Raw genomic sequence first — 27,319 nt, 5'->3', positions numbered from 1 at the left:
TGGAGAAAGTATGTGTCAATTAGCCAGATGAAAAACCCTCTCTCCTCTTTTTAGTTAAGAGAAAGCTTTTTAAAGGCTACACTCCCCAGCCTCTGTCATGTCCGGGCATCTAGCCATGAGTTGGTGTATGCATATTCAAGGCCATTCGTACCAGTAGCCGATGAAGTCTTTTACTTCAAATCTTTCCTTATTTGGGTGTGCTAAGTGTCTATTTCTCAGTCTATCTCCGTGTCTTACACGGAGGCGCGCACAACAATTATGCACTTGGTGAACCTATGCAGCTGTGTACCCAAATGAACCTGATTCGGCCTTCTTCATGCGCCTTATGCTCCATTTTGTCTGAGTCCATACACTTCAAGAGCTAATGGAAAGTAGAAAAAGGGTCTCACTGAGGATCACTAATAATTCATGAGTTCATCACTAAATACAATTTCCCCAGAACCTTTGTTGCTTTCATACTCTGCAGTGGTGCAGAACGAAGGGTTGAGGGATTTTTCTCATCTGCTGAGTGGAGGGACCTTTTGGTGACAATACTTGATATTTCCTCTGACATTTTCGTCTTTTTTGTTCTTCCAGCTCCTTGCAGTAAACCAGCTGAGGCAATGTTAAATTATATTTGATCATTTAAAAAAAAAAAATCTGTTTGACATTCTTTTCATTGCAGATGCCATGAACACGAGATATTTCATGTTATATCTCCTTTCCAGAACTTGTGAATAAACATTCACATTTGCATTACAGGCCTGCAGCACATCTCATGAAAAAATAGGACTAAAGCTTTCATCACTTTGTATTGTAGCTCGTCTTTCTCACAACACTTAAAATTGGTTTTGACATTGAAGTTACCAAGCTATGAAGCATTTCAGATGTTATTTTATTCCCTTTTTCCTACCAACATGTTTTAAGGTGTGCACCAGGGCAGGGTCATGGTCATTACATTCTAAACACTGCGAGTCAGTCCAGTCTCCTGAAGTAATTCCATTCTGATGTGTGGATTTGTATCATCTCGTTGAAAAATGCACGGACATTCCTGGAAAAGATGCAATTTTGAATGCAGCACGTGTCACTCTAAAAATCAGTGCACAGAGATCACAGAGGTCTTGATTCAGCTTGCGCCCTTGTCATTTATACATTAATATTCCTCCAGATTCCTTCAATCTTTTAAGATTTTGTGCACTGCAGAGAAAATTGTGCAATTCCCTCCAATCAGTCTTTGTGGAACATTATTTTCGAATATCGAAATGAAATTCTCCCAGTTTGTTGTGTTATATAGCAAACTGGCCTCTTAACATCCTCACTCCTCTGACTTTCATGGCACTGCTTCTGTACCAAATCATCATTACATTTGTCACATCATCGTTATGTAACAATGAGATAAGCATTCATGCAGCACACTCACAGTCATACCTATGGTCAATTTAGAATCACTCACAGTATCTAGAGAAAAGCCAGGCAGGCACAGGGAGAACAAGCAACTCTACACGGAAAAGCACAGCAAGGATCATTATTATTATTTTTACTACTATCATTATTAATACTACATTTTCCCCATCAAATGTAAAAAAAAAAATGTATATAAACAAATCCTATGAAGGTGATGGGGCAGAAAATATTAAAGATCTTGGGTTCAGGCTGTCTACAATGAAATAAAAGTCAAGGAAATGTAGGAAACTTTCTTTCTTTTTACGTAAAAATACAGTAAATTTACAAATACAGTATATTCTCTCAAGGCCAAATGGAGACTTTTATACCTGTGGTAGATTATGGATATGCTATGCTGTGTTCAGAAAGGAAAGAAACATAAACACTGAACAAATTTAAGGAAATTTTAAATAATATGGAGCTACATTTGGCTGCAAATGTCATGACCGCTGCCGATGATGCTTGTCCTATCTCTTGCAAAAGAGATTAAAATAAAGTTATCTTCTCCTCTCTAGTAAATCAAAATTGATAACTTACTTGAGGATGTCAGGGTTAGAACTGCAAGATGATTAATTTCTAATGAACCTATCATGCAATCAACATGCAAGCTCCACACAGAAAGGATGAGGATTGAAACTGGAACCCCACTTCTGTGAGGCAACAGTGTTACCCACTACACCACGTGCAGACCCCCACCACATGCAGACCCCCAACAGAGGCAAAGGTGTTTTAGATCCATTGGATTATGCAGCAATTCTTCACTTTCTAGGTTCTGTTGTTCCCACATTCTAAGATGCGCATTAAGTTTTGTGCCCAACAATATCAAATCGTATTCCTCATTCTTTGGAAATAACTGCACAGCATTTACAGGGATGTAAAGGTGTGGAGTCAGTTAAAGCTGCACTGCAGTTTTTTGTTCTCCTTACTGTTATGCCACACAGGGTCATCAACATGTTGCTCAGTATCTAAGATCCCTTGGTAATGATGTGGCTAGCATTCCTCTGGATGGTGAGTGCGATTAAGGTTGATTACACAACTAATTACAGGGACTTGTTTATGGGGACTTTTATACTTTTATAATGAGACTGTTTCTAGATTGTTGCTGTGTTGATAGTTCTCTTATCCTTTCATCCATGCGTCAACCACTCTAAAGTCCACCAGTCCAACATTTTTATGTTCTCATTACTGCTTTTGTGCTGTCAGCCGTAAAACTATGAAGCGTTCACACTGAGGCGCCTGAGCTATGATCACGATGTAAACCAAATGTCATATTTACAGGTTATTGCTCTGTAGTTAGTTTTCTATTAGAACAGTCCTGAAGTTGCTTAATATGATGCGAAGGTAACACAGGGGACAGAGAGGGGAAGACAATGCAGAGTGGGGCAATAAAAGGTCTTAGTGGCTGTGAGAAACCTGAGTTTCTATTTCTTTTAGTATAAGTGCAACACTTGAATGTTCGCGCCAAGATCCATGTTCATTGATGTGCATTTGTTTGTGTTGGTTTCTACTGGCTTTCAGTCACATTTTGAGGAAGGGGACCACTCTCATACAAAGTCGAACACCTCAGGTCAGTCAGGAGGATCATATCTTGAAAAGTGAGAAGAATCAATTAAAATTTTGCTTTGTGAAAGGAAAGGACAGTTTTTCCCAGCAAATTAACAGTGAAGCAAATGAGTATTCTTGTTGTCCCCCAGCAGTCAGTAAAACTCACTCATTAAAGCAATACAATGTAACTTCTCAAAAAGCCCACTATGGAGCTCCCCCTACAGGCTTGGAGGTAATGTACGGTTAACTGTCGTAAATACAACACCCTTTCACTTTCACGTTTCACGTTTGTTGACGAACCGGCGAGGAGTCAGAAGGTGCAAGCTATGTCGACCGAGAAGGTAAGAGTAATCAAATGTACCTGGGAGCATGAGAGGGGTCTATTTGTTTTTGCGGTAGGTGTGCCAGAAAGCAAGTCGAAGTACTTCCGCTCAGCTCCCGGGCCGCTCCCGGGCCGGTCCAGCAAAATTACATAGCGCAGTTTTTCCAACTCAGACCCCCGAAGGGCATAGGAGACAGGCCAATCGTAATATTAAAACTCATTCTAGCCGCACAATTTTTTTCAAGCTGTTAATCTAAGGTAGACATGTTACATAGTATTGCTTTAACACATTGATTATTAGTGGATTATGTAAGTCCTATAATCAGACACCTTGGTCTTGTTGGACTTGGGACTTGACACACTGTGTAACGGGAATTTTAGTATTGATGACTGATAACCATAGTTGTTCCGTTCTTGTTCATTGTGGTTCGTTTACTATGTTAGATATTTTTTACGTTGTTAGGATAGTACCATGTGTTAGAGATATATTCATCTTCATTACTTCCTCATTCTGTCTCCAGAAGAAAAGCAGTTTCCTGATGTTATCCATTGCAAGTCTTAACATGAGCTCGCCACAACATGATTCCTCCCACTGTCCTAAATAATGCATGTTGGATAATTAGTGACTGAACTAACCCTAGGAGGGAGTGTGCTCCTTTGTCTATGTGTGGCCCTGTGATGGAATGGCGACCCGTCCAGGATGTATCACATCCAAAATTGGATTAAGCGGGTATAGAAAATGGACGGATGTATAATATAATGTTATAAAAGAAAGCAGATGCACACATACACAAAAACCCAACTGACACAGCAGAGTGGATCAGAATACTTTCTCTTGGTTGGTATAAAACGCACCAAAACTGAAAAAATCTACGAGACGCGCCCGGTATGCTCAATTGTTATCAAATCAAATCAAATCAAATTTATTTATATAGCACATTTCATGTACAAACAGTTAAAAGTGCTTTACATAAAATAAAAGCATTGCAGCAGGGAGTGCAAAAAGCATTAAAAATACATAAAAGAATATGCAAAGAAACAAATAAAATCATTTAAATGAATTTAAAAACAGGCAACAGTCTAGATAAATTAAAAGATATCGTGCAGATTTCATGCATAGACACATGAGAACAGAAATGTCTTTAACCTGGATTTAAAAATGTCTACATTTGGTGAAAGTTTAATCTCCACTGGCAGTTTGTTCCACTTGTTTGCAGCATAACAGCTAAATGCTGCTTCTCCATGTTTAGTCTGGACTCTGGACTGGACCAGCTGACCTGAGTCCTTGGATCTAAGAGCTCTGCTGGCTTTATATTCTCTGAACAGATCACAGATGTATTTTGGGCCTAAACCGTTCTGGGATTTGTAAACCATCAGCAGGCTTTTAAAATCTATTCTGTGACTGACTGGAAGCCAGTGTAAAGATATTAAAACCTGTGTGATGTGTTCAGATCTCTTAGTCCGGGTTAAAACTCCAGCAGCAGCGTTCTGGATGAGCTGCAGATGTTTAATGCTCTTTTTGGGAAGTCCAGTTAAAAGAGCATTACAGTAATGGAGTCTACTGGAGATGAATGCATGGATGAGTTTCTCCTGGTCTTTTTGGGAGAGGAAACCTTTAATTCTGTTGATGTTTCTGAGATGGTAAAAAGCTGCCTTGGTGACAGCTTTGATGTGGCTGCTGAAAGTCAGATCTGAGTCTATCAACACTCCGAGGTTACCAACTTGGTCAGTGATTGTAAGGGCCCGAGTCTCAAGATATTTACCAACGCTGACCCTCTTCTCTTTGCTACCAAACAGAATGATCTCAGTTTTGTCTTCATTTAATTGTAGAAAATTCTCTCTCATCCAGGTGTTTACTTCCTCCAGACACTGACACAGTACGTCTGCTGGGCTGCAGTCGTCCGGTGACAGAGACACATAAAGTTGTGTATCGTCTGCATAACTGTGATAATTGATGTTAAAGTTCTGCAATATCTGACCCAAAGGGAGCATATACAAGTTAAACAGAAGAGGTCCAAGAATTGACCCCTGGGGGACTCCACAAGTCATGGCCACTCGCTCAGATTCATAGCTGCCAATTGAACAAAATAACTCCGGCCTTCTAAGTAGGACCTGAACCAGTTAAGGACCGCTCCAGAAAGTCCAACCCAGTTTTCCAGCCTGTGCAACAGGATTCTGTGATCTACAGTATCAAACGCAGCGCTGAGGTCCAACAGGACCAGGACTGGACGCTAGAATAGAAAAACCTCTTAAGCTACTTGTTAAATATTGCTAACGCTAGGCAGTCAAAAAGCCATAGTTTGCAGAAACGTATAGGTTAATATCCCTATACCCCTATGAACGCAAACGACATTAAAAAAACTTGAAATGTAAGCTGTGCATTTTGCTGTACTATTACTTGCCAAAACTATACCACATTACATTCTGCACCTTGATAAATAAAAATTGTTTATAGTTGACGTGTTGAAAACAGGCACGTCACCAGGTACTTTTTCCCGGAGCACGTGCCCCTGTAAAAATTCCAATATACATCCTTCAGACTACGCTAAGACTTATATGTACCAAGGAAGAATAACATAGGCACGATTTATCCCTATTTCAACCACGTAACCTACTTTAGCCAATGCTGCATAGGTCTACCAAAGAGTGAAGTGAAGAGGTTGTATTCGCAGGCATTGGGTGCGTCTGTGCATGCTCAGTTCGATAAGCATCTCCCTGAAACGAGTTTTTGGAACTTGGGATGTCTGGTATACAGTAAGGCAGTGTTGGTGGTGGTGTTCTGGCTGGGGGCCTGTGCCCCTGTACTGCTGAATGCCTAGCAACGTCCCTGGTTGAAAATATAACAACTCGAAAAGCGTGTGATCCCCATGTCAGCTTCCATAATTCACAATGAAAGAATGCTAAACTATTGTCTTTAACCAGTATAAACATGTAGCCTACATATAACTTTTCATTGTAAACGCAGCAAATAGTGGCATTGGGCAGTGTCACATTGATAATGCTTCCGCGTGCACACGGTTTCAGCGTGTCGTAGCCATGCGCATTCATGAGACCAGAAACTCGCGTGCCCGCCTTTAAATACCGGCTCAAGCCGGTAAATAGCTACCAAAGCAGGCAATTCACGGAAGCCAAAAGATGCTGCATTAGACCAAGGAAGTAGCCAGTTTATTTTACTAACTGCGTTGTTTTTCTTTAGCAAGAAAAGCACTTGCTATTTTTTCTCATTCAAAAAGGTTTTTTTTAAATAGAAACCTCTCTAAAAAAAACGAAAAAGTATTTAATTACTGCGCTGTCTAAGAAGTTACTTAATATATATTATAGCCAACTTAAAGATACACACACCAAAAAAAAAAAAAAAGACGAGATAAAACAAGAACAGACGTCCGTGACATCCAAAGGCAGCCCCTCCATCCTTTGTCATCTCTGCTGGTAAGAAAGCCGACTTGGTAACTCCAGATGAAGAACGCTGTCGAGCCTCCATTCAAACCGAAGCAGCAGCATCAGCTGCCGTTGCTCGGTTCTGTTAGAAATGTCAGTCATGGAGGTTAAAAATGGGTGTTTATTATGTCTAGCTACTGAGAATTTCAGTTCAGTGTTATCGTGCTTTTGACATGTCCGTTAACGAGTCGTCATGTCGTAGGTGATTTTCTTTATTTACATCTACGACGAACACACTAACAGCAGCAGGAAGTGATAGCTGAGCGGTCGGCTGTAGCCGGTAACGAACGCCCGTGATGCGGTACGTTGACATCATCTCTCCTCCACCGCAGTGCGGGTAACCCGAACACATAGTCTACATGTCAAGTCTGGAGTGCAGAAATGACTGTAAGCCAGACATACACTTCACAGAGGAACACAGAGGAGCTCGTTTAGCAGCAGAAAATCAGAAAACTCAGAAAATCCTTTCTTCCCAGCAGGGGCGATTTTAGGATCTGGTCTTTAGGGGTGCCCAGCCCCCAGTGCTCACAGAAGCACATTATTTCTCACTAATTGAGGCGAACTGGTACTTTTATCAATTTTGGAGCCGTATTAGTTTTGCTTTGAGTAGTGTTTTCCCCTACAACATTCAATTTTGAACTCTTCATTTCAAAAGACTGTGGCTTGACAGGGATAACAGAGAGCCTGAGACAAATATTGAAGATAACTCAACATTTATTTTGGGAGTAAAGAGTTAAAACAAAAACAAATGCTAGAAAATACATAAAATGGTCACTAAAATAATGCATCCTTGAGCAAAAAAAAATGTGTTTTTGCATAATATAATATTTAAAAAATGTGCTGAGCCAGTTGGTGCCGAGCTATCTCACGGTGGTGCCTTGGCACGACTAAAAATACCCTAGCCTCGCCTCTGCTTCCCAGGGCCATCAGACTGTAGAACAGCACATTGCCTCCACAAGGGTGGAGGAAGTGGGGCACTACAGCGCTCCAGGTAGTGCAGTGGACAATGTGTAGGACTGTGAATGACTATTCTTTTGAACTCATGTCACGTTTGCAACCCTAATTGAACAAATTGCCTATTTCGTGCCTAACTTTCTTCGCTGAACTTAAACTTCCAAAACGATCATTTATTATTTCCACCCAAGACTGCTGCTGCCCTCTCTGGTGTTGCATCATATCTCTGCAGAAAGCCACCTGAAAGATTGAAGGCAGGGAAAGTGCTGAGTTGTTTGTCCAAAGCATAGAATGATTAGAAGAAGGTTACATAACCATTGTATAGTAAATAAATAAATTAAAAAAGATCTCTATTGGGGTCCATGCCTAGCAGCCCTCAGTTGTATTGCAGTTTAGGGCACTTCCACATTGGCCTGAACGTTTTAGAGCTGATGGCGCTCCGTCTGTTATGTACATTTTAAATGTAAATGTAAAATTTTATTTATACAGCCCTTTACAAACAATCATTACGGTGTACCAAAGTGCTTTACAGTAGGTAATAAATAAGTGAAGGAATAAGTAAAAACAAATAAAAACAATAAAAGAACAGTGAAAGCAATAAAATACAACAAAATCGAATAAGATAAAAGTGTCATCATACTACTAGGTATTAAAAGCAATCCTAAATAAGTAGGTTTTTAGCCTAGATTTGAAGAGGCCCAGGTCAGAAATAAGATGCAGCTGGACGGGGGGCTTATTCCAGAGCCTGGGGGGAGCTTTGGGAAAAGGCTCGCTCACCCCAGGGTTTGTATTCTGACCTGGGCACTTCCAGCAGAAACTGATCTGTTGACCTCAGAGCTCTACCAGGATTGCGGACTGTTAAAAGCTCAGATAAATATGATGGGGCGAGGCCGTTAAGAGCTTTAAAAACAAACATTAAAAGTTTAAAATCAATTCTATAAAGGACAGGAAGTCAATGGAGGGAGTTAAGAACAGGAGTGATGTGCACACGTCTGTTGGTGTTGGTTAAAAGACGGGCAGCAGCGTTCTGCACCAGCTGAAGGCGACTGAGAGAAGACTGGGAGACGCCGACATAAAGTGCATTGCAATAGTCTAACCTTGAACTTATTATTTTAAGGCCTGAACACATTATCGACCTCTACAGGCCTTGATATGCCCCTGATCATCTATGTTTATATTAATGCCAAAGCCTTCAGCTGTGGAAACATCACACATCAGGTTTTTTCGTTGGATAATTTTAAGATTAAGGGTCATGTTTTTTATCCAGTTGGTGGTAGATATTTGCATAGTTGGAAACGGGGAGGAATGAGGAATTGCCAATTATAACTAAGGGAGATAAACTGGGACTCTTGCTCATTAACAACAAATGCTCTGAAACACAGTTTCTCTTTTAGATCTAAAAATGTCTTTACTGTTGCAGTAAAATCAGCAAATTGCAATAAAATAGAGATGTAGAAGTTTGAATTAGATTAGTCAGAGTATAAAGTTTAAAGTATTTTTATGTGTCACATGTATGTACACACAGATGCGTGTGACAAAAGTGTTTTTTGGCTCCTTTGTGTTTGTGTGTAAGATATCTTAGATATCACAGGGAAATTGTCTTTGTTCGGTGTAACCTTAAGATTTTTTCATCTTAGTGCTTTTTGGAGGAACGTGACCTTTTCGTTCTATGATGGTGCAATTTTTTTTTTATTTAACTCGTACTTCTTCCAAAATGGAAGAAATGAAAATCAAGGGAAAACACGACAGAGATTATTTGTCCAGATATTCAAGACTTGGAACAATATAGCCTACCTGTATCAGCCAGTTTTGTCGCAAGCTGGAACATTTTATATAAATATATGTATTTATATAAAATACATATTTTTATATATATATATATATGTGTGTGTGTATATACATATATGTATGTATTTTATAAAAGGTAGACATATAATACTTCTTTCTAACTAGCTGACACAAATTCCTTCAGTCTTTTAGCTTCTTGTCATGAGTCACGTGTTGAACTGGCACAAAGTTTCCATGAACTCTTGACTCTCCGTGTTTTGTTCTAAGTTGTTCTAAGTTTTTATCAGTTAGCATTAAGAATCCTTGCATACATTGGGCATTATCTCATGTTTGTGTTTGCAACAGCTGTTACTTTTCTGATGGTGCATTCTAAGGCAAATGGGAAATTGGAGTTTTTAAAATCCGACTGGCAAAAAATATCAAGAATGTCAGATTTCCATGTCAGAATCTAAAATATTAAAACCAGTGTGGTTGATCATTTCAAGCTTTTTTTTCTTCTTCTGTTAGCAAACTATGTAACGAATGATGAGATTTGATGTTGATATTAAAACAAATAGAAAAGAGCAAAAGAGTTTCAACTTCCATTTTCTAAGGTCCGTGGAATGGAGCTTCGGCCTAAACTCTCTCTGAGCTTTGGTCTTTATTGGCTTTCTCTGGAACTGTTCAGCTGAACCCTTGTTGCTGAAGTCCAGCCATGCCTCACATTCTGCTCGTGTTATCTTTGTGGATAAAAAGTCTAAGTGGGAACCGTCTGTGTTATCACTGGCACTTAAGTATTAAAGATGACATACACCAATCAGCCATATCATTATGACCACCTGCCTGATATGGAGTGTGCTTTGGTGAGGGTCTTCCTCCCAATGATGCTATCAGATCCCATCAGATTGGTATCTCCAGAGTTTAGAGATCAGGCTTTTTTAACCCTTTAATGTCTGCACCGAGAGAAGCAAAGCAAAAATATTTCTCTTGATTTTTTTTAAAAATTCCTTTGGGCAATAGTAATGAGAATCAGTGTTTTTTTTCACAAATGGTTGGATTGTACTTCACGGTAAAAGGATCATGATTTGAAAAAGTGAGGGCATTATGTAGGATTTCTTTTAGCATTACATGGCTGAACTGAGTGGTAGAGATAGTTTAGGTAGGTTTACTTAATTTTGTTGATAAGATACAGTAAAGACACTGAAAAAAATGACCAAAATGGTAGAGCAGGTCACTAAAGGCTTAAATGCATTTTAGACCTTCCTAAGCTGTTTTGCCAAAGCTCAGTGCTGTCCATCTGTGAAAAGTTGTTCGTTAGGGGAGTGATGTTGCCATACGTTATGGCTGTGGGAGTGATTGGTGTTCAGAAATGTTTGGGTAGGTGTCAAAGTGATATCCATGTGAGTCCCAGGATGCAGGTTTTCTGAGCAGAACGTTGGATTGGATGAAGATGAGAAGCGTTGCTCACTTTGACTGTCAGTGGTCATAAAGGCTGATTTGTGTATGTTTCCTTGCTTGGATCTAAGTCAGCCATTCTGAAAGTCACGAAGAAGAAAGTTTGACAAAGATACACTTCTCCGAAGAGTTCTCTAATAGGCTGATGATATTTATTGAGAATGATTACTTAATAAACTGAAAGCTCCCAGTAATACATTGGCTTATATTGTCATGTCAAGTATTTTAAATAAAAAAAGGATAAAACAGCAAATAGTTTTATTGTGTATGACAATAAGAAGCACTATCATAAACTTAAGTTATCCTTCATACTATAAATGATCAAAAAGACTTGAACCTTTCATGACAGAAAAAAAAATCAATTGTATTAAGAATAAAGATGGAAGTGTCGCTGACTCAGCTGTATTTTAAGCAGCACCGGAGCCGTTTTCACTGCCTTTCAACTCGCCCAGAATCCACAGCTGTGGCTTTGACTTCAAAATTCGCTGTAAAACTGATGTCTCATCTGTTTCTTGGTACAGGTGGCCTATTGTAGCCATGAGGATGCCCGAAGTCCCACGTTGTTTGGGCCCAAACGTTTATACAGAGGTGCCTGAAGGTGGCTGGGGCTGGGCTGTGGCTTTGGCCTTTTTCCTGGTCGAGGTCAACACCTACGGAGTCCTCAAAACCCTGGGCGTCTTCCTCCAGGACCTCATGGAAGAGTTTGATGAGAGCAACAGCCGTGTTTCGTGGGTCATTTCCATCTCTGTCTTCATCTTTGCCTTCACTGGTTAGTCACTGAATCATTTGTCTCACCTCTCTTATCCACTTATGATACATCTTTTCTAATGACTGTAAATGTTGTATTATTGATTATTGCAAATGTAAGATGGCTGGGCGGAATAGACCACGAATCATATCTCAATATTTTTAGTTAAATGGTGATATATTTTTTTAAAATTTTTTTTAAACATTTATTTATTAAGAATTTTGTTCATTTTATAAACAAACAGAGATCAATACAAAACAGCACAATGGCACAGTAAGGTACATAAAAATATATAATAAAACAAAACAAAATAGAGAAAGGGGACTTGTAATAAAGCATAAATAAAGCAAGCATATGGTTTGTACTCACACAAATCCACGCTACAATCATAAATAAAGATTACATTATAATATAAAAAAAACAAAAAAAAAACAAGCCAAAAAACAAAACTAAAAAGACCAGAGATTAAATAAATAAATCGAATAAAGACAACTAAGTCCTATTTGTCATCCATCCAACCATCTACATCCATATTATTATTCTCAAGAAAATTATAGAAAATATTCCACATTTTCCAAAACTTGTCAAGTTTGTTCTTTGTTGAGTAGCTTATCTTTTCTAAAGCAACATAAAAGGTCAATCCCCTCAACCATTGTGCTGTAGTACAAGGCGTGTCTGACTTCCAAGAGCAGGCAATACATTGTTTGGCTTCCAAGAAACAAATGTTCAGCAAAGATTTTACTTTTTGGGTGGTGATGAAGTCCTCTGGGTAGAGATTTAATATGCATAATTTTGGCTTAAAGGTAGGGTAGGAGATCTTGGATTTTGAGTCCAGCGAAGCTGCATTTTGAAAATACACAGGTAAAAAGTCCCAACCCTTTTCTTCACTTTCCCCCCGAAGGCACGCCTCTAGAGTACATGAACGAGCACGAAGGTGCACGAGTGCTGTTCTGACAGCAAGCATCGATCGTTGCCGTATTTAGTATTTAGTATATGCTAACTATACGTTTAATAATGCTAGGTGCTAGCCAAGCTGGCTCTTGTTTAGCTTCCTGCCAAGCTTCGTTCACGGAGCAGGGTACGCGCACAGGGGGAAGGAGGGGAAGGGAGGAGCAGATTGCAGTTTGATAGACGGCATCAGTATCCAATCATTGTGAACGGTCCGTTCACAATGATTGGATACTGTTTTTCCTAGATTGTACGTTCTAGAGGCCACTAAAACTTTTCATATTTGTGTCAAAACTTTTAATTAATTGGTTGCAATGAGGGTGTGAAGAGTATTTCAAGCAATATGTAAAAAAATGTTCCAGAAAAAGATCCCCTACCCCGCCTTTAAGAGGAACCTCCTTACCAATGATTTGGCTAGCCAGGTCTAAGACTCTTTTCCAAAATGATAGTACCGGTGGACATTCCCAGATACAATGGAATAAAGTACCTTTTTGGTCCTTACATTTGGGGCAAGGGTCAGGTATGCTGGGATTAAAGCGGTGCAGTTTAGCTGGAGTTATATATAGTCTAGTTAGCCATTTATACTGCAGTAGTTTTGAATTTGTATTGATGGATTGGGTCTGAGCAATGAGACATGCATCTGACCATTCCTCCTCTGTTAAGCCCTCTGTTAAATCCAAGTCTGTTCTCCACGCTTTTAGTAAGCGTTCAGATGACTCTTTAGACTTACTTACAAACAGCTTATATAACAATGAAATCTGGCCCCATTTCGTGTAAGAAAGTCAAAGTGTAGTCTTCCAGAGAAGTTAAGGGAGGAGGTGTCATGCTATTGTTCTGTTTGGAGAGGATGAAGCTCCGTAGTTGCAGATATTTAAAAAAGTGTTTTGCAGGAATCCCATATTTTGACTTAAGCTCCTCAAATGACATAAGAACCAAGTTATCATTGTAGAGGTCAGCTATTTTGGCTATACCTTTAGAAGCCCAGATTTTGAACCCTGAGTCCGCTCTACCAGGTAGGAAGTCATCGTTACCAAAAATTGGAGAAAACTGATATAGTTTACTGATTTCTCTCAGATGTGCAAGAACATTGTGCCAAACCGTTAGAGAATTTTTGAGAAAGGGATTACTAGTATGTTTGATTAGTTTTTGTTTGCTTGCAGAGTATAGATACAGGTTTAAAGGAATGTTAACTAAATGTGATTCTATTGAAACCCAGGCAGGAGGAAGATTCCTCTCAAAATAAAACATTGCTGCTCTAATCTGAGCTGCCCAGTAATACCATTCTAGATTAGGTACTTTTAGACCACCTCTATCATATGGTAAGTATAATAGGGAAAGTCTGAGCCTGGGGCGCTTGTTGTTCCATATAAAGTTTGAAAAGAGCTTTTTAAGTAGATTAAAGAGTGAAGGTGAGGGAGCAAGAGGGATAGATTGAAACAAGTATAAATATTTAGGTTGGATAGACATTTTTAAGACATTTATTCGCCCAATCATAGAGATGGGTAAATTTGTCCATCTATCTATAAGTTGAGTAACCTTTTCTGTTAAGGAATTGTAGTTGTTAGGTACAATTTTGTCAATGGTAGGGGCTATCTTCACACCCAGGTAAGGGAAACCATTTAGGGAATTCATGAAGGGAGAGTAGACTGGAGGGTTCAGTCTCTCCCTTTCATTCAAAAACAGTATTTCCGACTTGGAGTAATTGATTTTGTAACCTGCAAAGCTACCAAAGTAACTTGTTAGGTCAAGCAAAGCAGGCAGAGTCTGATTCAGATTGGAGCAGAACAAAATTACATCGTCCGCATACAGGGCTATACGATGTTCCATATCTCCTATAGTTATGCCTTTGATATTAACACTATTCCTAATTGCCATGGCAAGTGGCTCAATTGCTAGGGTAAACAATAATGGAGACAGGGGGCAACCTTGTCTTGTGCCCCTACAAAGCTTGAAGGGAGCGGAAGGCAGACCATTTGTTAGAACTTCAGCCTGAGGGTTAGAGTAAAGAAGCCTAATCCAGTTAAGAAATTTCCCCTTTATGCCATATCTCTGAAGGACTTCAAACAAGTAGTGCCACTCCACCATGTCAAAAGCCTTCTCGGCATCCAATGACAATATAGCAGTGTCCACACATCCACTTTTTTTAAAAACAATATTCAAAACCCGTCGTATGTTGTGAAAGCCTTGTCGTCCCATCACAAAGCCGTTCTGGTCAGGGTTCACCATTTGTGGCAAAAGTGAATCTAACCTTCTAGCAAAAACCTTACACAAAACTTTTAGATCGTTATTGAGGAGTGAGATTGGTCTATATGATCCACACAAAGTGGATGCTTTCCCTGGTTTATTGCCATATTTAGAGAGGAGGGGAGGGACTCACTATTTAGAGATTCTTCATACATTTCAAGCAAAGGCGGTATTAATGCGTCCCGAAATGTTTTATAAATTTCGATGGGAATCCCATCCGGGCCTGGTGCCTTTCCCCCTTTCATTGCACCAATGGCTGCGGACAGCTCCACAGTGGTTATGTCCAGGTCTAAATCAGCTAGTAAATTATTTTCAAGAGGATTGATGTTTAAGGAGTCCAAGAATTTTTTTTGTTTATGTAAAATTGAGTTTGAATGATCTGTGCTGTACAAGTTCTGATAGAAACCTAAAAATGCATTATTAATTTCCTTTGGGTCACTAGACTCCACACCATCATCCAACTGGATTGCATTAATTGTTCTTTCAGTTTCAGATTGTTTAATCCGCCAAGCTAAAAGCTTACTAGCCTTTTCCCCTTGCTCATAATAGGACTGCTTCAGTTTCAGCAGGCTTTTAGTTGCCTTACAGATAGAACATTATATTTAGCCCAGAGTCCATTAAGTTCTTTATATGACTGTTGAGAAGGATTTTTGAAATGTTTGGTTTCTAAATGGTGATATATGATATATACCTCAATATCTTAATATTTCATTTAAATGAAATAACAAAAAGACAGTTCTAAGTCAAAGCCACATGCGCTACTTGTCACACTTGTCACTCTGCATACTGCATTTTATGATGCTGATGTAAGTCGTGGAAGAGATTTGCCCTGCTCGAACCTTTGAGTGTAAGCTCTTGTCCTAATCCTATACCTCGTATAAAATGATATTTATATGATTTAAAAACTCCAAATGATGCCCAGCCTTACAAAGGACAGATAAATGTATGGGAAGCTTTCAACCATTTGCAAACACATTAACAAATGAAACTAAGTTTAGCTTTCTCCAAAATGATTTAAGGAGGTCTTATCATCTGTGTGATATGGTTTGTTTTGTGGAATAGAATCTTCTTTGGAATCAGAGTTCACTATTTATGTAATTAGTAATATCTACCAGTTGCAGGATGCAAACATTTAGTAACAGTCAGGTATTCATCTCAGGACCTTTTATTTGGTGCATACTGTTTTCATTTAATCATGTGTAAAATTTCTTAGTAAACACTATTCAATTCAATTCATTTTTATTTATATAGCGCCAAATACAACAAATGTCATCTCAAGCGCAGCGGCGGCGGCACTGTAACACCATTCAAAGGATATCTGTTGGAACAGGGAAACACGAGTTAATGACCACAATAATATCACATATACATAAAAAGAGAAAGTGAGGAAAGGTGTGACAGATGAGGCCCCCCAGCAGTCTAGGCCTATAGCAGCTTAACTATGGGATATTTCAGGATTACCTGAGCCATCCCTATTCAAGGTAAACACAAGAAACTTGTGCTAACGAAAAAATAAATAATAAAATAAAGGACCAGACTCAGTGAGTAATTCCCTATACTCCCTATATAGATCTGCTCCTCACACCACAACAACCATCTTTTTACAGCCACAAGCTACCTCAGCCTCTCACCAACTGCACACCAGTCACAGCGGGGTGGGGATGCAAACCCTGGTTCGGGTAGGGGGAGAAATAAAAGAGGTAAGATAAGCGGGAATGGGATTCAAACCCTGGTTCGGGTAGGGGGTAATGAAAGGATAGAGGGTGCCAGAGGTGGAGGCAGAACAAGACACACTAGCAGATACACTATCAGATTCAACAGACCTAACTATAAGCTTTATAAAAAAGGAAAGTTTTAAGCCTGGTCTTAAAAGTGGAAAGGGTGTCTGCTTCCCGGACATTTACTGGCAGCTTATTCCACAATAGAGGGGCCTGATAACTGAAGGCTCTGCCTCCCATTCTACTTTAAGAAACTCTGGGAACCTCAAGTAAACCTGCAGTTTGGGAACGAAGTGCTCTGTTAGGAAAATATCTTACAATGAGATCTTTAAGATATGATGGAGCTCGGTCATTAAGAGCTTTATATGTAAGGAGAAGAATCTTAAATTCTATTCTGAATTTAACAGGGAGCCAATGAAGAGAAGCTAAAACTGGAGAAATATGATCTCTCCTGTTAGTTCTCATCAAAACTCTGGCTGCAGCATTTTGGATCAACTGGAGGCTTTTCAGAGAATATGTGGGACAGCCCAATAATAAAGAATTACAGTAGTCCAATCTTGAAGTAACAAATGCATGAATTAGTTTTTCTGCATCACTCTGAGACAAGATGTTCCTGATTTTAACAATATTACGTAGGTGAAAGAAGGCAGTCCTAGAAACCTGTTTTATATGCGAGTCAAATGATAAGTTCTGGTCAAAAATAACTCCAAGGTTCCTCACTGTAGAACTAGAAGCCAAGGAAATACCATCTAGAGTAACTATATAGCTAGACAATTTCTCCCTGAAACGCTCAGGTCCAAAGATAACGACTTCAGTTTTGTCTGAATTCAGAAGCCGACAGTTCTGAGTCATCCAGGTCTTTATGTCTTTAAGACATGCTTGTAGTCTGACCAACCTATTGGGTTCATCTGGTTTTATAGATAAGTACAGCTGAGTATCATCAGCATAGCAATGGAAATTTATGCCATGCTGTCTAATAATGTTACCTAATGGAAGCATGTATAAAGTGAAAAGAATCGGTCCAAGCACAGAACCCTGGGGAACTCCATGACTTACTCTGGTGTGTGAGGAAGATTCTTCATTTACAAGAACAAACTGAAATCTATCAGATAAATATGACTTAAACCAGCCTAATGCAGTTCCTTTAATCCCAATAACATGTTCAAGTCTGTGTAATAAGATACTGTGATCGACCGTATCAAATGCAGCACTGAGATCCAACAGGACAAGCACAGACACAAGTCCGCTATGAGAGGCTAAGAGGAGATCATTGGTAACTTTCAGCAGTGCAGTTTCTGTGCTATGATGCACTCTGAATCCTGACTGAAACTCTTCAAACAGATTATTTCTGTGTAAATGATCACAAAGCTGAGCTGCAACTATTTTTTCAAGAACTTTAGACATAAAAGGGAGATTGGATATAGGTCTATAATGAGCCAACACTTCTGAATCAAGAGTAGGTTTTTTAAGTAAAGATTTAATTACAGCAACCTTAAAAGTCTGAGGTACATATCCTGTCAACAAAGACAGATTGATCAAATCCAATATGGAAGTGTCAATTAATGGGAAAACCTCCTTGAACAGTCTGGTTGGGATTGGGTCTAAAACACAAGTTGATGGTTTAGAAGAGACTATTGCTGTTGTTAGTTCAGAGAGATCAACTGGGCAGAAGCCGTCTAAATACAAATCAGGTTCTAAAGATACTTCTAAAGCTGCTGTACTTGATGATACATCACTGATAATAGTGGGAAGGACTCCATCAATCTTCTCTCTGATAGAAACAATTTTATTAATAAAGAAGCTCATGAAATCATCACTGCTGAGAGTTAAAGGAATACCTGGCTCAGCAGAGCTCGGACTCTTAGTCAGACTGGCTACAGTGCTGAAAAGAAACCTGGGATTATTCTTATTCTCTTCTATCAATGATGAATAATAAGCAGTTCTAGCTTTACGAAGGGCTTTCTTATACGTTATTAAACTATCTTTCCAGACTAACTGAGACTCTTCTAAATTAGAGGAATGCCACTGTCTCTCCAGCCTGATAACACTAAAGACATGACAAAAGAAAAAATAGATTGTTAAGTTAGTGTGACAAAAACAGATTTTTAAAATGCATGTAAGATAAGATGTAAACATGTCAGTTCAAGGCAAATTGTAGGAAATCGAGTTTCTCAAAAGCAGGCCAACACACCCAGATAATGCTGTTACAGATTTGAATGCTCATAAGCTCCAAAGTTGAATGTTTTTTGCTCTTTTTCACATATTGTTCAGCTCCTTTCGTCAGACAGCTAAGTTGGGGTAAAAAGTCAGCTCACTGAGACTACATATAAACTCTTAAAAGATTTTCAGTTTGTCACTCTGCTCTAACAAAATGTTTCAGGATCATGTGAAAAAAAGGTTTTGACCTTTTCATTTGGTTCCTTAGTTCCTATTGCTCTTCTTGTCATCGGTTCATTTTTGTACCAGAGGCTCCTTAATTCCTGTTTAACTTTAAAGAACATGTCCCCTTGTAGATTCAGTTTAGTTTTACTCCTGTCCTCGTTGTTCATCTGGTCCAAGTTCACTGACGGCCACACATCTGCCTTGCATTTGTCTTTAGTTTCCCTCGGCATATATCCATTTTTTCACTGCCAGAACATTGTATGCTTGTGTGTTCTTCATTCCTTTACGTTCCATTTTCATATACATTTAGTTTCTCCTATTTGGCGCTTATTAGTTGACTTTTTGTCCGTCATTGGGCTTCCTCCTGTGTCCTGTATTTGTGTCTTCTTGAACCTCACACCATGACAGTGCACTAAATTAGGTTATACCTACATGTGGAGTGATGTCCCACAAAGAAAGTTAGACATGACATACTGTCTTGAATGTTTTTTTACACAGTCCTAGACATGTTTGGGTTACAACTCTCTTGCATGTACTGTATACTGCTCAAGGGCCGTGGTTCATTAAACTGCCACGTTGAGGTGTAACCATGGTTTGACTGAACTGTGCTTGTAACCATAGTAACAACACTTTGTTTGTGGCAACCTCTGCTGAGTGTTAGAAAGCAAAATATTGTCAGGGTTCAGAAACATTTTGAACATACTTAAAGCATTGATCCTGCTCACTTCTGTTATGCAAGAACCAGTTTGAAATTATTTGAATTAAATGACTGTTTTGTCTTTCTTCCCCAAACTCAGCCCCCCTGGCAACAATGCTGAGCAACCGGTTTGGCTATCGCCCCGTGGTCATGATGGGGGGCTTCCTCATTAGCCTGGGAACCATATCCTCCGCCTTCACCCATTCCATAATCGAGATGTACGTCACCGTTGGAATTGTCTCAGGTAATAGAAACTCGAATCACCACATCTATCTATCCATCTATCCATCTATCATCTATCTATGATGTATTGCCAACTCCCCAGAACCTAAAATTCTGGGTAAACGGAGATACGTTATGCTCGTTATGTTCAGGTACTGCAACTCTAAGGCATATTTTGTCAGGTTGTAAGGTTAGTCTGTCACAAGGCCGGTATACATGGCGACATGACCAAGTATTAAAAAGCTTAGCTGCAGGTATTGAAGATAAACGAAGACAGGTAAACTTAAGAGGGTCTAAGGTGAAGAGAGTGGCAATTCAGTTTGTTCAAGAGGGGGAGAAGGTTAATAAGACGATAAGGAGGAAAGGGCAGCTTAGAGGATGCTTGTGATTGGGAGATGCAGGTAGATTTAGGAAATAAGCTTGTTGTTCCCCAGGAAATAGCCTCTACAAACCTAAGGCCTGATATAGTCTTGTGGTCTAGGAGTAGAATGAGAGTCTATTTCATAGAGCTGACTGTTCCTTGGGAGGAATTAGTAGCAGAAGCATATGAAAGGAAAAAGCTTAGGTATGTGGAGTTGGGGGCAGAAGCAGAGCAACAAGGATGGAAAGTTAGGATATGTCCAGTGGAAGTAGGAAGTAGAGGATTTGTTGCAAAGTCTGTTGTCTCATTGTTGAGGGAGCTGGGTGTAAGTGGACAGAGTGTGAGGAAAATAGTGAAGAGAGTGTCAGATGAGGCAGTAAAGTCCAGTCAGTGGATTTGGATTAGAAGAAGCAATAGCAGCTGGGGGCCCAGCAGGGGGAGCACTTAGGGTAAACAGACTTTTGGAAAAAGCAAAGAAGAAATTCAGGATATTTAAGTGGAGGATGTGGCCCATGTGATCCTTTTGAAACCAGGCGGCCATTTTGGGTGAGTTGGCTTGTATGGCCTTGTTTTTGCTGGCATTTTTAGTGATTGTAGGGCTGTTTAGGTGAGTTTGTCTGCTGAATCTGCTAGTGTGTCTTGTCCTGCCTCCACCTCTGGCACCCTTTATATTTTCATTACCCCCTACCCGAACCAGTGTTTGAATCCCATTCCGACTAATCTTTACCTCTTCTATTTCTACCCCCTACCCGAACCAGGGTTTAAATCCCATTCCTACTAATCTTTACCTCTTCTATTTCTCACCCTACCGGAAACAGGGTTTGCATCCCCACCTTGCTGTGACTGGTGTGCAGTTGGTGAGAGGCTGGGGTAGCCTGTGGCTGTAAAAAAAAAAGAAAAAAGATGGTTGTTGTGGTGTGAGGACCAGTGTTGGCTGGCATTAGGGGGGTGACTCTGGGACGCCAGTGGTCATTGTCTAGCCTCCTGGAGGTGTTGTGGGCCCAACTAGACGAAACACTGATGAAAGGAGGTTCCCACCTGATGACCCCAATGACATGTTGGTCAGCACTGCTCACTGATCTATATAGGGAGTATAGGGAATTATTCACTGAGTCTGGTCCATTTTTTTATTTTATTTTTTCCTTTAACACAAGTTTCTTGTGTTTACCTTGAATCCATCTATCCATCCATCATTTATTGGCCATTTACAGAGTGGCTTTGCTACTGCAGATGCGTGTCTTGTGTGGCACCCTGCTATATCTGAACTAAAGGGACTCCCAGCAGTGTCCAGAACAAACTCTGTCCCAATCCTTTGTGGGGTGATGAGCCTCACTGTGACATCTACTTGCATATCTTAGCTTTCAAAGAAGGACTGACAGAACAGAGCAGGAGAAAACTGGAGCAGCACCAAGAAATCCTTTTCAGATCACAGGATATGGAACTTGAAATAGCTGAAGAGGAATAAATAGAATTAATAGAATAATTCAGTCTGAAATGTGCAACATTGATAAGGTGGAGGATGAGAATAGATTATGTGTCGGCACATTAACTTGTTTTTTCCTTGAACAGAAAGCACTGCTAGCTCTCCCACCATGATAACCATTTCTGCCTGTGAAGCGGCGCCCAGCTAACTTGACAACCCTTCTCTCTCTCCCTGTCTCTCTTTTTTTTTGTCTTTACATACATTTTGTCTTTCAGCAGCAGCTGTAGCAAAGCTGTATCATCTCAAGCAGCCTGCCACCTTTGACAAAGGAGTGACCTCTTTGACCCAACCCCCCTAGCCATGCAGTGTTCCTTCCATGCGGGAAAGTGGCTGTCATGTCCCCTTTCTCTCTTCCTCTCTCTTTACAGGGCTTGGCTACTGCTTCTCCTTCCTCCCGACAGTCACCATCCTCGCCCAGTACTTCTCCAGACGCCGGGCCCTTGTAACCTCCATCGCTTCTTCTGGGGAATCCTTTGCTATATTTGCCTTTGCTCCAGGTGAGTGTAGCATCACAGATCGACCCATTAACCCAGGGGTGGCCAACCCGCGGCTCTTTGTCTGGTTTCATGCGGCTCTTACGTTCATATCAAAATTTTATTGAATTTTTTTTCCGCTTCGTTTGAGCTCAGTACGGCAGCGGTCTCCAGCCTTTTTTGCTCCATGGACCGGTTTAATGTCAGACAATGTTTTCACAGACCGGCCTTTCAGGTGTGGCGGATAAATACTACAAAATAAAATAATACAACTAACACAGACTCTGTGGTATTTAGTAAATATAATAATAAACTTGAATCCACTGTGTACTTGTATGTAACTTTATTAGCAGCGTCCTCCTGACGTAACATCCTCTCTGCCTCCTAACGCTCTCTGGTCGCTATGGTAACGCTTAAACATGCCTTCAAAATGCAGCTTTCTTTTTCTTAGTGGTCACAGCCTCTTCTTCCGTCTCCTCACTAGGAAGAAGCTTTCCAAACACGTCTGTTTTTGACTCATTTTGCTCGGTTCCTGGCTTTAATATCAGCGTTGATGCATCACGTGACCGAGACGAGAGCGAGTCGAGAACAGACGGATGGAACGGAGAGAATTCGGTCATTTTTCAAAAATAATGTGGCTCTTTGTGGTAACACAGTAAAAAATGCGGCTCTTAGTCTCTGACAGGTTGGCCACCCCTGCATTAACCTGTCATTACTTTTACGTCATGATTATGTTTTAAGACCCAGTTAACTCTTGTGCCATCTATCACTGCCTTCATTTCTAAACAGGTTTATTATTGAATACAAAAAGGGAGCCATTTTTTTTGTTGAAAGCTTGAAAAACTTTCAAACTGTTGAACTGTCACAATTTGTAAAAGAAAAGAACAATGACAGTAAGAACAACCTCTGCTGTCCCCAAAATCTCTCCACAGCCTTCACCAGACTGAAGGAAGACATTGGCTGGCGCTACTGTCTGGTTGTTCTCGGCATCCTCCAGGCATCTGTAATTGGCTGTGGGCTTCTTCTGCGTCCAATCATTATCGAGCCGGAGCCCGTGAAGGATGATGACGACTCAGAATCTCTCTGTCTGAAGCACATGCAGAGTGTTTATAAGCTGGAGAATGAACAAACCGGAACCTCCAGCAGTTCAGGAGTTTCCCGTGGCTCTGAAGACTCAGGTGTCACCTCTCTTTCTACCTCAAATGAAGACCTGAGGATGCAAGGAGTAGAAATGAAGGCTGTAATGGAGTGGGAGGTGCAGGAGGAAAAGGAGAAACCGCTGCGCACGCCTCCGGTCGAGCAGAAGAATGAAGTGGACCTGGCAGAGCCCGGCAACCCTAAACTTCTGGACTTCTCGATGCTTAAAGACGGTGCATTTATCTGGTACTCCCTTTTTGGCCTCTTTGCCACGCTGGGCTTCTTTGCACCGCAGCTGTACATCATCGAGCTGAGCAAGAGCCGAGGCGTGGAGCCCGGCATGGCCTCCTGCATGCTCTCTGTGATGGCCGTGGCGGATATCTTCGGCCGCTTTTCCATCGGCGTGGTGTTGAACAAAGTCAGCTGCAGAAAGACCATCGTGCTGCTGTGGTGTGTGGTTCTGCTGTGCCTGGTTCTGGTAGCCTTCACTGTTGTCTGGGAGTTCTGGGGCTTGGTGGTTTGCTGCTCGCTCTACGGCTTCTTCTTGGGCACCGTGGGCTCCACACACATCCCACTGCTGGCTGAGGAGGACGTGGTGGGCATCCAGAAGATGCCGTCATGTGTCGGAGTTTATGTCTTCATCCAGAGCTTTGCTGGACTAGCTGGACCACCACTTGGGGGTACAAAATCTCTTACTTTTTTATTTCACCGCTACCCAGTTGGATGATTTACAGAATTGTCTGTAGAACATATTAACTCTTCATCTCTCTCTGCAGGCATGTTGGTGGATGTCACACAGAACTACGGTGCTGCTTTCTACTCATGTGCTGCAGGCATGGGGCTCAGTGCCATCTGCCTGGCGCTGGTGGGCCCAGCTAAATCTGGAATGTGTCAGCGGCAGACCAGGAACAAAGAGCAGAGCAAGAACCCCAACAAGGAGGAGACGATAACTGTGGACAATGAGCAGGTGGAGTTCCTGGAAGTGGACTTCGCCCTGGAGGACTGTCCTGTGAGAAAGGCCGAGGACCAGGGGAACACCTTTGTTATTTGAGCTCAAACACAGCATGACATCACCTAACAAGAAAGGACAAGAACGTTACCAGAGCAGAATTCAGAGGTGTGTAGTGTCAGCTGCTGCTGAATCCAAAAGCTCACTTTCACACAAGCTGAAATAAACTGCTTTATGGGGAGGAAACACTCTCTTCTCTTGGACCAAAGACCCAAACGTGTGGACTACATGGTTGTGCAATACGGTCCACTTTTCTGTTCCAGCACTTTTGGGTAAATCCTTTCTTATGTAAGAGCTTTTACAATGTCTATTTCAGTTTTTCAGCTCTAAAACTGACGGGTTTTAGAGATTTAAAAGCATTTAAACACATGCTTCACTGAATGGCCACTGATACCATGACACAAGTTAAACAAATGGATCAGAACACAGGAGTTGTGCTTTACTAAGGCCACTGCTGCTTTGGTGTTCACTTTGAGCTTGGATACTTTCACCTCAGGAAAGAAGCAGTGTTCAAACGGTCCCATTATCGTCCTCTCCTTTTGCTCCCTGCTCATATTCGCCAGGCGTCCTGACTGCTTTATTAAAGCCCTGCCATGTCTGCTCCTGCTGAACAAATGCACATTGTGTTTTTGGACCCAAGTTCAATTCCAAGGGAAGTTGTCACGTCATCATAAAAGCGTGCCACGTTGCTTCAAAGTTTGATGGCGTGGGAGACAATCCCCCTGCATGCATCTGATGCATAAACAGCGATATTCTGCTGCTAAGACAGGAAAAGGAAATGTAGTCCTGCTGTGCATAGTCCCGTCTCCTGACTGTCGTTATTACGCACCTTCTTGTAATTGATAGTTCATTTCTGACATGACTAACAATAGCAATACTGCAGTTAATCATTTGGATTTGGGGGCTGCAGCGTGATCTGTACATCTAGCTGCTCGGTGTGATCATGTTGGTGTAGGATTCACATTGCAGAGCCTGTTTGTATGTAAAAGTGTGAAAGACTTTTGTATGTTTGAGGGGACGGAGACTCCTTTCCCTGAAGCAGCTCCTCCCAGAATCCCTCCTGCAGCCTCAGATTGTCTCTGCACCTACTTGACTTGAAGTTTACTTCAGAAACCTTTCCATATTGACATCATTCAAATGTTCCATAACTATTATTTGATGGTATTTTTAACACTTTGAATAATTTCTATGTGTCACTTTCATCAAGTATTTTCTAAATAAAATATCCAAAGTGATGGCTATTCTGGACTTTCTGTTTATCTGTCTACATCCTTATTTTCAAATGATTTCCCAGTTGTATTACTGACCCCTCTGCTCTTTCTGCTGATATAGGATTGATAGTAAATAGTTATTTATTTAGGGGGGCAGTAATTTTCGGACAAATTAACAGTCGGTGGTTTTGTGCCACACAAAAATCCCAGGTTTTAATATTTTATTTCTAAATCGAAATATCTCAATTGGAAGTTGCCGGAGGAGCCGACTAAAAAAATCTTTTTCTCAGTTCCTTAAAAGGTTGGGACGTGGTGTGAACTGTAAGTTTAAAAAAATATGTTTTTTATAATGCTTTGCAACTCTCCTAATCCCATATTGTAGTCACAACAGAATACATAAAACAGATCAAATGTCAGAAGTCAGTGTGTTCCATGATGCCTTGTTGTAATAGTGCAGTGTGTGTCAGCTTTGGCCCAGTGTTTCCTGATGATACAACAGACCTTTAACCTGCATTAGTGGATGGCACAGAGAAACTTGTCCACAGACAATGATTTCCTGAAGTGTTCCTAAGCCCATACAGTGATTTCATCGGCGGAATCGTGTCTATTTCTAATGCAGTGGGACTGATTCATTGTGGATTTTTACTCCAGAGAGATGTCTCCAGATTCTCTCAATCTTTTAACAATATTATGTACTGCAGATGATGGAATCTTTAAACATTTGTAATTACACATCTAGAGACATTATCAATATTACCGACCCCTCGCCAGTTAACCTAGTCATTTGTGACATGTTACTCCACCTGTTTCTTTTTTAAATACCACTATGTCTCCCAGGGTTTTTGTTGCCCCGTTCCAGTTTTTTTTTTTTTTAATTTTAAACTGCTGCCATCAAATTCAAGATGAGCTGTTAATTTTCCTGAAATAGTAAAATGTCTCACTCTCATGAAAGTAGTTAGCACCGCTGCCTCATAGCAAGAGGGTTCCTGGTTCGAATCACAGCTGGGGCCTTTCTGTGTGGCGTTTGCATGTTCTCCCCGTGTATGCGTGGGTTCTCTCCGGGTCCTCCGGCTTCCTTCCACCGCTTAAAAACATGCATGTTAGGTTAAATGGTGAGCCTAGGAGTGAGGGTGAGTGTGCTCGTTTGTCTCTGTGTGGCCCTGTGATGGACTGGCGACCTGTACAGCGTGCACCATCCCTCGCACAATGACAGCTGGGCAATGTTCATGCTTCTCATGAACTAGTTTAAAGTTCAGTTCAATTCATTTTTTTTAAGTCAGAAGTGGAAATGAAAGACTGTACTTGAGAAATAGAAGAAATTAGAGTGTTGTGTGCAATGAAATCAATTATACTAGACCTTAAATTCCATTACACAAAATGGATACGGACATGGAACAGATGTGTGGAAAAAAATTGTTTGTATTTTTTGTTTTATTTGAAGAACTTCTTCAGAATAACTTCATCAAAGTCAAAGTAACATTTATTTGTATAGCACATTTCATGTACAAAACAATTCAAAGTGCTTTACATAAAATAAAAGCATTGCAGCAGGGAGTGGAAGAAGCATTAAAAATACATAAAAAAATATAAAGAGAAACAAATAAAATAATTAAAATGAATTAAAAACAAGCAACAGTGGGAGAGGAAACCTTTAATTCTGTTGATGTTTCTGAGATGGTAAAAAGCTGCCTTGGTGACAGCTTTGATGTGGCTGCTGAAAGTCAGATCTGAGTCTATCAGCACTCCGAGGTTACCAACTTGCTCAGTGATTGTAAGGGCCCGA

At 40.5% G+C, this 27,319-nt stretch overlaps 1 protein-coding gene across 3 annotated transcripts; it reads left to right on the top strand.

Moving 5' to 3' along the window:
- The first annotated feature begins 6,376 nt into the window (after window positions 1-6,376).
- On the top strand, window positions 6,377-25,560 carry slc16a6b (solute carrier family 16 member 6b). 3 transcript variants are annotated; one of them, XM_075454039.1, is made up of 6 exons: window positions 6,377-6,718; window positions 11,425-11,672; window positions 19,741-19,884; window positions 22,075-22,203; window positions 23,112-23,996; window positions 24,093-25,560. In XM_075454039.1, the coding sequence occupies exons 2-6, from the start codon at window positions 11,441-11,443 to the stop codon at window positions 24,365-24,367; spliced, it is 1,665 nt and encodes a 554-aa protein (XP_075310154.1). In that variant the 5' UTR covers window positions 6,377-6,718; window positions 11,425-11,440; the 3' UTR covers window positions 24,368-25,560. The 3 variants fall into 3 exon arrangements, with proteins under 3 accessions (XP_075310154.1, XP_075310156.1, XP_075310155.1); XM_075454041.1 differs by lacking the exons at window positions 6,377-6,718; window positions 11,425-11,672 and having other exon boundaries at window positions 19,795-19,884; window positions 21,925-22,203; XM_075454040.1 differs by lacking the exons at window positions 6,377-6,718; window positions 11,425-11,672 and having other exon boundaries at window positions 19,795-19,884; window positions 21,922-22,203.
- The last annotated feature ends 1,759 nt before the right edge of the window (window positions 25,561-27,319 follow it).

This window comes from Odontesthes bonariensis, chromosome 21 (genome assembly GCF_027942865.1).
Source record: "Odontesthes bonariensis isolate fOdoBon6 chromosome 21, fOdoBon6.hap1, whole genome shotgun sequence".
In the NCBI taxonomy this organism is placed as follows: domain Eukaryota; kingdom Metazoa; phylum Chordata; class Actinopteri; order Atheriniformes; family Atherinopsidae; genus Odontesthes; species Odontesthes bonariensis.
The sequence above is the reverse complement of the archived record's forward strand: the minus strand, read 5'-3'. Positions and strand labels throughout refer to the sequence as shown.

Excerpts from the sequence above, each read along its gene's own strand:
- slc16a6b (XM_075454039.1), top strand. The coding sequence starts at position 11,441 with ATGAGGATGCCCGAAGTCCCACGTTGTTTGGGCCCAAACGTTTATACA. Across the intron at positions 19,885-22,074 it reads CACCGTTGGAATTGTCTCAG|GGCTTGGCTACTGCTTCTCC; the intron begins GTAATAGAAACT and ends CTCTCTTTACAG. Across the intron at positions 23,997-24,092 it reads AGCTGGACCACCACTTGGGG|GCATGTTGGTGGATGTCACA; the intron begins GTACAAAATCTC and ends CTCTCTCTGCAG.